The 14,167-nt window shown below is 47.2% G+C and overlaps 1 protein-coding gene across 1 annotated transcript in view; it reads left to right on the plus strand.

Annotated features, from left to right (window-relative positions):
- The window catches only part of ELF5 (E74 like ETS transcription factor 5), a 164,429-nt gene that overhangs the window by 129,108 nt on the left and 21,154 nt on the right, over window positions 1–14,167 (plus strand). Inside the window, exon 4 of the mRNA XM_069221846.1 lies at window positions 13,492–13,542. Within this exon, the coding sequence (XP_069077947.1) occupies window positions 13,492–13,542 (51 nt within the window). The remainder of the gene's footprint in view (window positions 1–13,491; window positions 13,543–14,167) is intronic.

Raw genomic sequence — 14,167 nt, forward strand, 5'->3', positions numbered from 1 at the left:
GTTCTCAACCACTCATCAGCTGCCTCCCCTAGCTCTCTAGGGTTGGTCAGCTTAGAGTCCACTAGATGCTGGCGCAACCTTTCTTGGATACAATTGGTCAAGATGTGCTCTCTCATGATCAGATTGTATAACCCCCTCATAAGTATTTACTTTGTTGCCAATAATCCAGCCCTCTAGTGCCTTTAGTGAGGTGTCCACAAAGTCAACCCAAGACTGGGTACTGACCTTCTGGGTGTCCCTGAACTTCATTCTATATTGCTCTGGGGTCAGACCAAACTTCTTGGCTAAGCACCTCTTCATACTAGGGTATGAATCTGCCTCCTCCCCCCTTAAGGTCAGAAGCCTATCCCTCCCTGAGTTGGGGACCAACTCCCACAAAAGGGAACCCCAGTATTGAGGCCTAACCCTTCTCATTTGGAGTGCCCTCTCAAAGGCCCCTAGCCACTTATCTATGTCATCCCCCTCTACATAAGCAGGAACTACCCCCTTGGGTAATCTGGGGCAAACTCCCCCACCCATGGACACCTCAGCTTCTTTATCGCTGCTTCCATCTCTTTTCTCTTTGTATGCCCACTTTTTCTTTTCTAGGGCCAGCGTCTCTGCTTCCAAAGCTATGTATGCTAGCTGGGCCTCCAGCTCTCTTTCTCTGATGGATGGGTTCTCTCCTCCTGAAAGGACCCCCTTCCCACCACTAGCTTTGGATCTGCCCCTAGTGACTGTATTTACTGAGGACCGTTCTTCCTCATCCTCACTTAGGCTCAGATGCCTTCCCTCCCCAGAGTGGTTAGAGTTAGCATCTTCCCCTTTTTCTTCCCCCTCTGGAGCTTCCTCTGTGCCTAGCCCTTGGGCCTCAGCCCATGCTGTCAGGGATTTAATCAGGATTTGCTTCCTGAGATCAGTGCTTGCAGGCAACCCTCTCTCAATACACAACCCCCTAAGCTGGACTACTGTCAGTGTGGGTAGGCTAGCCAGATCAAGCTCCATGGTTCCCTAGTTTTGTGTCAACAAAAACTTTTTGCAAAAATTGGAAACAAGAATTTAGAAAAATTACAAAAATTCAATAATTGAAATTAATCCAAATTAAAAATTAAAAACAATTTTTGCACTAGGACAATTTAAAGGATTTTTAATTTGTTTTACCTAAAACTGTAACGTGATATTGAACACAAGTACAGGATCCCACCGCTGCCACCAATTATGTTGGAAAATGGGTTATTGGTAGGGCAGGTAGGTACCTACACCTAGCAACAAGCCACAAACCTCCACATAAGTACAGTTAGGTCTCAGTAAATTAATCCCAGCTCTACCCTTGGTAGCTTGGCATCGAGCGTCAAGGCTTAACTTAGGAGACAAAGTGTAAAGCATTCAAATATCACAAAACAGTAATTAAATAAAACACAGGAAACAGTTTAAAAATCCAAAACCAATTTATAAAAATAGTTTATATTTTTATCTTTAAAATGACACAAAAACGCTTAAAATCGGTTCAGGGGAACCGGAGATATGAATTTTTAAAGAATTATTACTTTTCTAGCGCTTAGAAACAAAAAGCGCCAATCGGGTCATCTGGTTGCACCTCGACCGGGGCAAAGTCAAACTTTCAGGCCGACCGCGATGGAGCCCTGCTCGGCTACAGGTCGCGGGAGGCCTCGGTTAAAAAGTTACCTTCTGACTTAGTCTTTATTTTGAAGTTTTTCTTCACCAGGACGAACCTGCCAGTTGAATCCGACCTCCTGGAGCCCTTGTCCGGATACGCGATGTGGGTTTCCTCGGTGGAGACTTTTACCTTCGGACTTAGTCGTTTTTTCGAGATGAAAATCCTTCGACCGGGGTAAACCTGGATCTTGATCCGACGTCCATGGAGCCCTTCTCGGATACGATGGCTGGGAGGTCCCGGTCAACTTTTTACGTTCGGACTTAGTCTCTTTTTTGGATGTTTTTCTTTACCGGGACGAACCACGAAGTCAGGCCGGGTCGCGGTTGAGGCAAGCTGGCTAGAATTTCCGCGGCGGGTCGGTCCCTCTCTGGAGCTTTTTTCCAAAAATTCTCAAATCTTTTCCAAACTTCTGGGGCTTCACCCAGATGTTCTTTTAAGGTTCTTTTGGGGTCCACAGCTCACACCCAAGGGTCCAGAAGTTCTGTGATGGTCCTTGGGGGGTGCGGACTTCAACTCCCAGAATGCACCTGGCGCAAACTCCTTTTTGGCCACTGGACAGTGGTCAGCTGGTCGCTTTCTTCAGGAGTTGGTGCAGGGGACTCTGGTTTAGCAATTTTTCACCTGTAGCAAACAGGGAGTCCCTCCTTGAACCAGTTGAAGCCAGGCAAAGTCCTTCTTGTGGTGAAGCCCAAGTGTGCAGCTGATGCAGTCCTTCTGAGTGCAGGGTCCAGGTGCAGGCCAGGGGTCCAGCAGGGCAGTCCTTCTTCTTCTTTAGTTCCTTTCTTGTTGAATTCTGGAGGGGATCTGAGGCGTGGGTGCAGGTCTGCCAGTTTTATCCTTGCTCCTGGGTGAAAAGCAGGGGGGCCCTGGTTCTCCAATCAGGGACAGGGTCGTCCCCCTGTGATGACCACTTCCTGGGAAGTGTGACAAAAATCCATCCCAGAAGGCAACAGTCTCTAAAAATCCAAAATGGATGAATCTGATTTTTGGAGGAGAGATCTGGCTGAGCCCACCCACTGGTGTGGCTAAAAATCATAAACACACCCCTCTCCTGCCCTCTCCTAATCTAATCAAGGGGGCACCTAGCTGTCTGGGGTTGCAGGATGTGGGGGTGTTGCTGGGTGCTCCAGATGTCCTTCTCTGCCTTTGAAGACCAGTTTGGCAGCCCTCCCCCTTCCTGCCTTACCATCTGCTGAGGGGAGATTCTCTCCCCCAAGCACATTCCTTTGTGTGAAGCCAGGCCACTTCACACCTCATTAAAGTAGCCTGGCAGAAGCTGCTGCAGGCTGGCCAATCAGAGCACAGCAGCAAAAACAATGCAGAGCTGAAATTGGCAACTTTTTAGGTAAAGTCTAAACTTTTTACCTGCACTAGTTATATTAAATCCAACAACTGGAAGTTGTGGGATTTATTATAACAATCAATTTGATACCAAATTCTTGGTATGTAACATTTAAGGAGACTTTAAAATTTAAAATAAAGTCTGCCCATTCTAGCCTATGAAGGCCATTTACTTCAATGAGGGAAAAACGAATTTGGCTGTTTTTACCTCACCAGGGCTTATAAATCTATTTTTATAAAGTCCCTGCTTATAGTTACATGGCACCCAGCCCTAGGGGCACATAGGGCACACCTTAGGGGTGACTTATATGTAAAAATAAGGTAGTTTAAGACTTTGGAAGTACCTTTAATTCCAAAGTCGAATTTGCATATAACTTTAATTTAAAAGCAGCCAGCAAGGCAGGCTTGCTTTTAAAATGACACTGGGCACCTCAGCAATGCACCTAGGTGTGCACCACCTATGCTGTGGTCCCTAAACCTACATGCCCTACCATATACTAGGGACTTATAGGTAGGTTAACTTAGCCAATTATAATTAGCCTAATTTGCATATCCATTTTACACAGAGCACAGGCCCTGGGACTGGTTAGCTGTACCCAGGGCACCATCAGAGTCAGGAAAACACCAGCATAAAGTGGAAAATGGGGGCAAAAAGTTATGGGACCTCTGCAATCAGCCCTAGTTTCTCACAGTCTGTATAAAGTGCAATAATTGCAATTAATCGATTAGTTTGATTTGCCCAGGCCTGCAGTTTTCCCAGAACCTCGATCTCAAAACGCTGTCAAACGCCGTTTGGAAGCCTATTGCGCCTGCATATAGAGCCTTTGCCTTCATGGCCATGGTTGCTTCTCTTAGATGGGCCAGACAGGAGAGATTTTTCTCAATATGACTTCCCCTTTGAAAGCCTGTTTGACTAGACAGGATTACACTGATGCTCTCAGCCCAAGCTTGGAGCTCCGTATTTAAAATGCTAGCAAAGCACTTCCCTTCTATGTCACGGAGTGCGGGGGTTGACCTGTGTCCTTTTTTGTGTACTGATACAAGTAGTGAGCCCCTCCATTTCTCGGGGATAACTGGCCCCAGCAGGTACTGTTGGAACAGGGGGGCCATAACTGAGGCCCATCTCTTTGGATCCCATTTATACACAGCAGCTAGGATGCCACTTAAACCAGGGGCACCCTCTGGATGTATTGCTTTAATCGACTTCATTACTTGCACCGGGCTGATTGTTGTCAAGTCACCAGCCGCAGAACTTAATGGTCTTGAAGGGAGATGTGAGGTCCTGCCTCGATCTGCACTGACTTTTCCATTTGTGATGGTGTCTACCGCCTGTTCCCTATATAAGCTTGAGACATCAAATTCCCAGTCAGTTTCCACCTGTCACCTGAGGCTTTAAGGTGAGGGATTTATTAATCCACCTCCAGAATTTTCTTTAAGCCTTTGATTTTATGATTTGCTGTGAATCAATACATTCCCTTGTTTCTGCCTCCTTTTTTTGGATGTAGAGAGCTTTTCTATATTTTTTCGTAGCCTGGAGATCTGGGATTGCAGCCAATTATTCTCCCCCTTATTGTCCACCTATTCCCTATTACAGCTTCCCCGTGAGGGGCCTTTTAATAGTGAACCAGTGGCCAACGCATTCCTGATTTTTGGGTTATCCCCCTGACCCACTGCTTTATTTGAATGGGTGACCAGCTCCAAGAAGCATGAAGGGTACTTGCTTGCCGCAGGCTCAATACGTTTCATACCCCATTGTTCAAATTGCCACTTGCTTTCCCACAGTGCCTTAACTAAATTTGGACTTTTAAAAGTGATTTTCTCTGCTTTTGGGGTATGGGCATTCCTTGTCAAGCTTTCTTTGGTTTCCCCTGCCCACCTTATCACTCCATTTGTGGGCAAGTCCCACTCCATTGTGGGTTTACCATCCCCCGGTTCTCGCTGCTGCCTGTTAAGTCCCTCATATTTGCTGATGGAACAGGTTGCGGCAGCTGGTGGATAGCTGACTCACCTGTGCTTCCCAGGCATCCCTGGCCTTCAATCGTTGGCATTAACTGCGTTGTTTGGCATCTTTGCTCAGCTTATTGCCCTCAGCTGCATTGCCTGAGCTGGATGTTGTAGTTGAGATTCAGACACTTTTTCTGATAGATTTGTTATGATTGCAAAAACAACAGATGATGGAAGGAATGCAGAACAAATCAAACATTCACACCCAGTCACAGATCTGGGTTAAATCCATCAGTTTATTTGCTTGCCTTGCCATTCCAGTTTGGACTCAGCCACATGCAAATCAGTCTTGACCCTGTCCCCCATGGGAACAGTCCAGCCCGAACTGCCAGGCCAGGTCCTCCCTGGACCAGAAAAAAGAATCCCGGGAGCGGTTTCAGGGTATCACCCTTCATCAGTCAGGCTAACGTGAATCTGATAGCGTCTTTTCCCGGAATTACAGGCCCATTTGATATTTCAGTATGCTCTAGTGGTTGCATTTGGCCCGGGCCCCGTGAGTCAGCACTGTTCCCCTCCTGTTTGGGTTTGCCTTCCTCTTTATCCTTTGACGTCTCTGTGGGTTCTTCTCGTAGCCTTTGGAGGATGAGTTGATCTTCTGTTATTCTTATTTTTGTTTAATTTCTTCAGTCTTTTCTTGTTTTTCCTAGACACAGGGGTAACCTGTCTGCTGATGACATGGATTTATTCTTTAAATCATTGTTTTTTGGTTGCAGGCCCTCTGCACGAGAATGATCTGGTTTGAAACGCTGTCAGGAATAAGAGAGGCACTTTATCTCTTGGGGCGACCCCCAGGGGATGCGACTGCACTTGTCGTTCCTGCTCCCCAAGTTGTTTGAGATGTGCCTTTGTCCGCCTGTTTGCTCAGAGGCTGGCCGGAGAGTCTTGCTGGTAGGATTCAAAACCCCTAGGTTTTGATGGAGGGCCGGGTCATTGATGTTGTCCTGGAGGGTGGATGACCTTTTCAAATCATCAATCAATGAGGTCATTACAGATGGGAGACATGACAGTTTTTCTTTTATTGGCCCACAAGAACATGGATTTTGCTTTAATTCAATTCAAACTGAGTATTGAGCTCTGATGATTATATTGTTTAGGCAACCAGTTTGCCATCAATCTTTGTAATTAGTGTGGCAATCATTTGCAGGATGGAGATCTGTACTTCTAACTTGTCTGCGTGTAGGCATGCCGCCTGGACCAGTGCTTCAAGAGTGTACACAGCACATAAGGAGGATGATCTATGAGGCCAATTCCCAGCAGACATATGTCTAGCTAATATAATCCTTATACATATACAAGAAAAACCTCAGATGGGTGTCCCTCATATAGGTCAATATCCTACTAAGCGTTAAGTCAAAAATACTATCCAACTGACTGAATGCATTAGTGAACACACTAATACACACTCAGATAAGTCGGGTTTCATACTCTGCCACTCCATCAGACATAACCTGTGTGGCCTCTATGGCTGTTTGGGTATGGCTGGATATCTATGTGAATCTGAAGTAATCATATCCCTGAATGCCGAGAAGGCATTTGACTCCATCAAATGGCCCTTTCTTCTCACTATATTGGCTACAATTACTTTTAGCCCAAACTTTGTCACCTGGGTAAGGTTGCTGTATACACATTACAGGGTCAGAGAGCAGGCAAATGGAACCATATGAGAGCTATTTCCATTTGGGCTTTGGATGAGGCATGGATGTCCCCTCTGTTATTCATCATAGCCATTAAGCCCTTAGCTGCTGAATACACTAGGGCATCCTCATTAGAGTACCGAATTTGGATTGGGCTGTGAGGATGTGATTTAGCTGTACATGGACAACCTTCTCTATCTGGCATTTCCGCAGGAATACTCTCTAGAGGAATCTACGAGGGCAAAATCGCTTTGCCAAGTCTGCAGAAATACTGTTAGGCATCACAACTGATAGTGATCAATGACTGGGCAATAAGTACACAAAGGGAGCCAGTTACAATGGGAGTGAAAGAATATTTGAAGGGAATTATGTGGCAGATATACTATATCTATGAGATGGCCAACCTGCACAGCAAAGTTGATTAAGACAACCTAACTAATGGGATTGTAACCTCGTCAAACTCAGCCTCAAGCAACTTGTCACCACGCCCACCCACTCAGCCGACCACACACTCGATGCCATCTTCTCCACCAGCAGCCACATCACCTTCACCCACACCATCGAACTCCACTGGACCGACCACCACTGTGTCCATTTTTCCTTCCAGAAACCCACTGCCCACCACCAACAGCATTGAATCCCTCAACGCAAGTGGAACAAGATCTCCAAGGACCAACTGATCTCCAACCTTGCCTACGCCCCACCACCCAACACCAGCAACCCCAACACCAGCGCCCTCAACCTCAAGCAATGGCTCAACAACTGCACCAACACCCTCACTCCACTCAGGGAAACCACCAACACCCACATCAACAAAAAAGCTCCCTGGTTCACCGCAAACCTTCAGGCCTCCAAACGGGAATGCCGAAAAGCCGAGAAGATCTGGCGCCAAGAAAAAACAGAAAGCAACCACGCCGCCCTCAAATCCGCCACCTGCAAACATCACCAGCTCATCTGGACCACCAAAAGATCTTTCTACAAAGAACAAATTGACAACAATGCACACAACAGCAAGGAGCTGTTCAGCATCATCAAGGAACTCACCAACCCCAAGTCCTGCTCTGCCGACCCACTCGCAAGACCTCTGCGACTACCTCACCTCCTTTTTTCACCGCAAGATCACAGACATCCATGGCAGCTTTGCACCGTCGTCCCCCACCACCACCACTGCCAAAGCCGACCCCGACGCATCCATCCACACCAACATCCTGAGTGCCTGGACCCCCACCAACAATGAGGAAACCACCAAGACCATGAGCACCATCCGCTCCGGTTCTCCCGCCGACCCCTGCCCTCACCACATCTTCAATAAAGCCAGCCAAATCATCACTCCCCAGCTCCGGACCATCATCAACAGCTCCTTCGAGACCGCCATCTTCCCGGAGAGCTGGAAACACGCCGAAGTCAACGCCCTGCTCAAAAAGCCCAAAGCCGACCCCGAAGACCTCAAAAACGACCGGCCCATCTCCCTACTCCCCTTCCCTGCGAAGGACATTGAGAAGATATTCAACATCCAACTGTCTCGCTTCTTGGAGGACAACAGCCTACTCGACATCTCCCAGTCTGGCTTCCGCAAGAACCACAGCACCGAGACCGCCCTTATCGCTTGCACTGACGACATTAGGAGCAGGCTCGACAAAGGTGAAACCGTTGCCCTCATCCTCCTTGACCTTTCCGCAGCCTTCGACACCGTCTGTCACCACACCCTTCGCACACGCCTCCATGACACCGGAATCCACCACAGAGCATTGACTTGGCTCACATCCTTCCTCTCTAGCAGAATCCAAAGAGTCCGCCTCCCCCTGTTCCTGTCAAAAGCCACCTAGACCATCTGCGGAGTCCCCCAGGGATCCTCACTCAGCCCCACCCTCTTCAATGTCTACATGGCACGGCTCACCAACATCGTCCGATCCCACGGCCTTAACATCATCTCCTAAGCGGACGACACCCAGCTCATCCTCTCTCTCACGAAGGACCCCGCAACCGCCAAGACCAACCTCCACACCAAACTTCACGCCATCACCAACTGTATGGAGGCAAGCCGCCCCAAAATGAACTCGGAGAAGACCGAGATCATCATCTTCGGCTCCAACAGATCAGCATGGGACGACTCCTGGTGGCCTGCCACTCTGGGATCTGCCCCAACGTCCACCACCCACGCACGCAACCTCGGCTTCATACTGGACTCATCGCTCTCTATTACCCAGCAAGCCAACGCCATCACATCCTCATGCTTTAACACCCTTCGTATGCTTCGCAAGACCTTCTGATGCATCCCGGTTGAAACCAGAAGAACGGTCAACCAAGCCCTCGTTAGCAGCAGACTGGATTACGGCAACGCTCTCTACGCGGGAACAACGTCAAAGCTCCAGAGGAAACTTCAGCGCATCCAGAACACCTCAGCACGACTCATCCTCAACCTCTCACGCAACAAACACGTCTCAGCCCACCTCAGAGACCTCCACTGGCTCCCCATCAACAAAAGGATCATCTTCAAACTCCTGATCCACACTCACAAGACTCTCTACGACGCCGGACCTGCCTACCTCAATGAGCGTCTCATCTTCCACATCCCGTGCGCCAGCTCCCCTCCGCCAACCTCGCCCTCACGACTGTCCCCCGCATCCACCGGACCACAACCGGCGGCAGATCCTTCTCCCACCTTGCCGCCAAAACCTGGAGCTCCCTCCCCGTCAACCTACGTCTGACCCAGGACCTCCTGACCTTCAGGGAGCGCCTCAAGACCTGGCTCTTCGAGCAGTAGCACCCCCTCACCCCAGCTCCTTAAGACCCTTCCGGGTGAGTAGCGCGCTTAACAAATTACTGATTGATTTAACCTACAGTACCTACTACCTACTCCCCTCAGAGTATCAGCAACATTGAAGGAACTTGGGAAGCTGGAAGTATTCCACAAATGTGATATGGCTGGCATCTCAAAACTAGGTGGCATATGGGGCTCCAGGGAACTCAAAACATTTAGGGTGCTGCAAAAAGAATACCGGATGGCAGATTCCCAATGATACCACTATCTCCAAATATCCCATGCACTAAGGTATCATGAATTCTGTGAGCAGGAGGTAAAAGGGGACTCCCCACTAGAATACAGAGTTGCTTTCTGTCCCTCTACACAAGCATGCAATAGCCCTACTGTATAAAACGCTAAGTAATAAACTGCAAAATCTGACTTGGGGAGGCATGTAGATACCTGAGTAAGGTGGGTATTTTATTGTTCAATGGCCTAGGATGAAATGACCCATGGCTTGTTGCATTGTGGCTAAGAGAAACAGATCCTGTGATATGATAGTGTGTGTATTCACTGAGAGACCCATTGGCATGCTGCACTGATGCATTTGTGAGCAGGCTTTGTGCCAAAAGAAGTAGGGGCACAGATTTTAGACGCCGTTAAGAAATGATAGATACATGAACATTTTTGAAAAATATAATACCTAGTGGCTTTACCCTCCAAGCTGAATTGAACTGAATCAGTATAATAAGTCTTAGGAGCAACTTGTGTTATGGGGATGGTGAACTGGTAATCTGAAACTGAGATCCCATGGGAAATCAGGAGAGCTCCCTTGGAAACGGTGGACAAGAGGTAGTATCACCCGCCTGGGACTCCTCTTCTGGTTCTGTTCTTGGGGGTCAAAGCAAAGAGTCAAACAAGCTAAGGAAGAGAGCCCCAGAGGCCCACCATTACCAAATTCTCTCACTTAAGAAATCTTCCTTATCATTCCTAGCAGAAGACAAAATGAACCACTACTACCTGCAAGTTCACATACCTGTTCATCCCTTCCATCCTTTACCACTCACATCCTCTGGTCTAAGCACCACACCATCCTTTGCTGCTTGTCCTCCACACTCCTCCATGACCACCACTGTTTGGAGTTTGCCCCAGGGCCTGCATGGAATCCATAGCTATGACTGACCGGATGGAGCACCACCAACCTGCAGCATGGACTTTGCAAAGTTATCCACAACTTCACATTTCCCCTGTAACAACTGGTCCCCCCTACCCTTCAGGCAACTGACAGAAAACCAAGTCTAGGACCTACACATGCCTTATAAAGGATTTGCCCTGGCACTGAGTTTAGTAAATCAAACATTCCACTCCTTCAGTGATCCCTGTAGGCACCCTCACTGGCACTGATGCCAACTAACAACAAGGGAGAATCAGCATCCAGAACTGGGAGGGAAGTGCAGTATGGATCCCCTTCCAGAATGGTAATCCCTATCTCTCGTTTGAAGTTCCTGCTCACTGTCAGTGGTGGTTCCTTCTTTAGGACAGGGAAGTGATGCCCCCTCTCCCCTGTGAGGCGCGCTAAACGTGAAAAGAAAATGACAATGAAATTTCATTGCCATTTTTTTTTTCATCATGGAGCGCCACAGCTGCCATCCTGCTCCCAACAAGGAGAAATGGGGGCATGTCCTCTACTGCTGATTTGCAGCAGAGGACTGGAGCTGTGGCTTGACTGTATGCTCCAACATGCGCATGTCACTTTGGCAGGCTGTTTTGCACCAGCCAAAGTGACATGCACACTTTGAAGCTCTGCGCTCTGCTGTCTTAAGAGAGCTGGGTGGAGACCAAGCACAGGCCTCCAGGGCCTGAAGGGGTTTTCAGCTAAGCCGCTCCATCCAATCCTGGTGCTTCTCTTATGCTAGTTAACAGCATGAGAGAAGTGTCTGGATTGGTTAGGGATCATCTTTGGTTCATCAGAGGGCAGAAGAACTCTGAGGAGGACGTAGAGCTTGTTGGTAAGTACAATTTTATTTTATTTTATTTATTAGGAATGTGTTGTGCATTTAAGTGTAGCAATTAAGTTGGTAGTTATTTTTTTAAGGGTTTTGGGTGGAGGTTTTTTTTTTATTTGGGCTGTTGGAGGGAGGGGTTGGTTGTTTTTGACTTTTGGGGGGAGGGGTTGTTTAATTTAGGTTTTTGGGAAGCGGTGGGGCACTTTGCTTGCCCCACCACCTTCCAAGGCTACCAGCCACCCCTGCTGTCTGTACCTGGGTTGTATTTCCACAACTGACTAGGTGGGAAGCCCAGGTACTCCGGCATTGTAGCTGGGGCTGGAAACATAAGAATGTTCTCTGACCTCTGCTACTCTTGCAGCCTGACATTCCCAGGCTTAACTCTTCAAAGCTCGTTCTATGCAAAACTCTCTGGGTATTCACCTCCTCCAAGGCACTTCTACATTCTTCTGTGAACACTAGGGGGACCACCTTCCTCCAGGTCATCATAGAAAGTTTCTCTGGTCCTGAATTTTTCATCTACAAATCACTTGTTCAGATGTGTTAATTAATGCAATGAAAGCAAAAAAGGAATACAGCACCCAATATGATTTGAGTTATCACATGAATGTCCAGAACTGGAAACAGTGTCTTTATTTACTTGGAGGCAGGTGGTCACTCTGGAAAGGTATGTATGTGACTCCACAGTTGCACAGCAAGGATATGAATAAGCATTCTATACACAGTCAGATTTACAAAACTGTAACCCAGCACAACAATGAAAACTATGTGACTATGTGACAGGGAGGGAGCAGGAAAGCACCATATCTACAAAGATATGGCACTCTCCTCCCCTCTCTCTAGCGCCGGCGCTGATTTCAGCCACCATGCACCACTCACACACCTTTGTGCCATAGTGAAAGGATGTGTGCGTGAGTCTAGCATAGATTTTGTACTGGCAGGGTACCCATCCAGTACAAAATTCTATACTTAGACACACTTTAAAACTTTTCCTACTTTATATGCGTGCTGCACAGTGTAGCACGTATGCAAAGTCAGAAAAGAAAGGAGAAAGTAAAACATTTCTCCTTTTAACACCTACTTTCATATGGCGTTAACGTTTGGTGCAAAACCCTGCATGCTATTGTTTGTAGATACAGTTTTGCGTCAAACGACATAGGTTGTTGCATGGGAACGCTCATGTACCACCCATGTAACGCCCCTCTCGGCACTAAGTAACGCAAAGAAGTGCTTTGTGCTGCTTTCCGTTACTTTTAGGGTACTATCCAGCGCAAAACAAGTTTTACGCTGGAAATCAAATTAGGAAAAAAACATTTTGTGCTGGTTAGCATCACTTTTGTGATGCTAACCCAGCACAAAATGTTTGTAAATCTCCCCCACAGTGTAAGCTTACAGTACTAATATACAGCCTGTATGAATCAGACGCATGATATATAGTTGGAAAAACAGTGGGTGATATCTCACACAATACCGCTCAGTGCCATTTGTGGCCTGGCACCTATCATATCTAGAACTCAGGGCCAGATTTACAAGAAAGTGGGGCATCAGCATTGATGTGCCACTTTTCTTGTGCTCTCCTATTGGCTCCTAAAAACACTATGGGTGCGCCGTATTTACAATGCATGCACCATGGCACACGTTAGGACAATAGCGTCAACATTTTTAACGTTAATATGGCGCTTTGCTGCACTAGCATCAATGGGTGCATCCATTTAACGCCTGCTTTGAGCAGACGTTAAAAATGACTCCAAAACTGACGCAGTGAAATCTTGTAGATTTCATTGCGCCATTTTTGCGGGCCTCCTAACGTCGGAACACCCCCCTTGCATACATTATGCCTGGGGCAGGCAGATTGTGGCGCAAGGGGGGGACAAAGTGGGGCAATTCATGCATTACGCCACTTTGTAAATCTGGTGCATCGGAGATTGCCTCGTTGAGCCTCATTGGGGTAAAAAAACATGACGCTAATGTGGCGCAAGGTGGCGCTAGGGCCTTGTAGATCTGGCCCTCAGTGTTCAAGTCTATTTGTATGTGGACAAATGTTGCTAAATTGCCGTAAGTTAACGTGCCTATAATACTAAATAAAGTGTGTTATTTCTCCCACAGCCATGCCAGTTTGTGATAACCCTGAAGAGGAATCGGCATTCTTCAAAGAGTGTAAGTAAACTGGTGTTTCTACTGCTTGGACTATGGGTAAGACCTTTGCTGCTGGGAAGATTTTACATTTGGGCTTTAATCTATTCACAATAATAGTAATAATGAAAACGTTTTGCTGGGGTAGTTTCTATGTACTGACCACTGAAATATGCGCTAATTGTCTAATATCTCTAATTTGTCTACAGTGATTTTTAATGAGATAACCTTTGAGTGCTCTTTTCTGGGAAAATGCAAGTGGTGTGAGTGAGCTGGCATAGTAAAAGTAGGGAGTGTTAATGGGGGAAGAAGATGCTCAGGATGAAAATATTGGCCAGATTTACAAGGCCGTAGCGTCTCTTAGTGCCACAGTGGCGTCATTTTTTTTACGCTAATGTGGCATTAAGGAGGCCATTCTCCACCATATTTACAAAGTGGTGCAATGCTTGCGTTGCGCTCCTTTGTGACCCCTTGTGCCACATTATGCCTGCATCAGGCATAATGTATGCAAGGGGGGTGTTCCCCTCTAGGGAGGCCTGTAAAAATGGTGCAATGAAATTTACAACATTTCACTGAGCCATTTTTAGCGTCATTTTAAATGCCTGCTCAGAGCAGGCATTAAAATGATGTGCCCATTACTTTCAATGGG

Source organism: Pleurodeles waltl, chromosome 3_1 (assembly GCF_031143425.1).
Source record: "Pleurodeles waltl isolate 20211129_DDA chromosome 3_1, aPleWal1.hap1.20221129, whole genome shotgun sequence".
NCBI lineage: Eukaryota > Metazoa > Chordata > Amphibia > Caudata > Salamandridae > Pleurodeles > Pleurodeles waltl.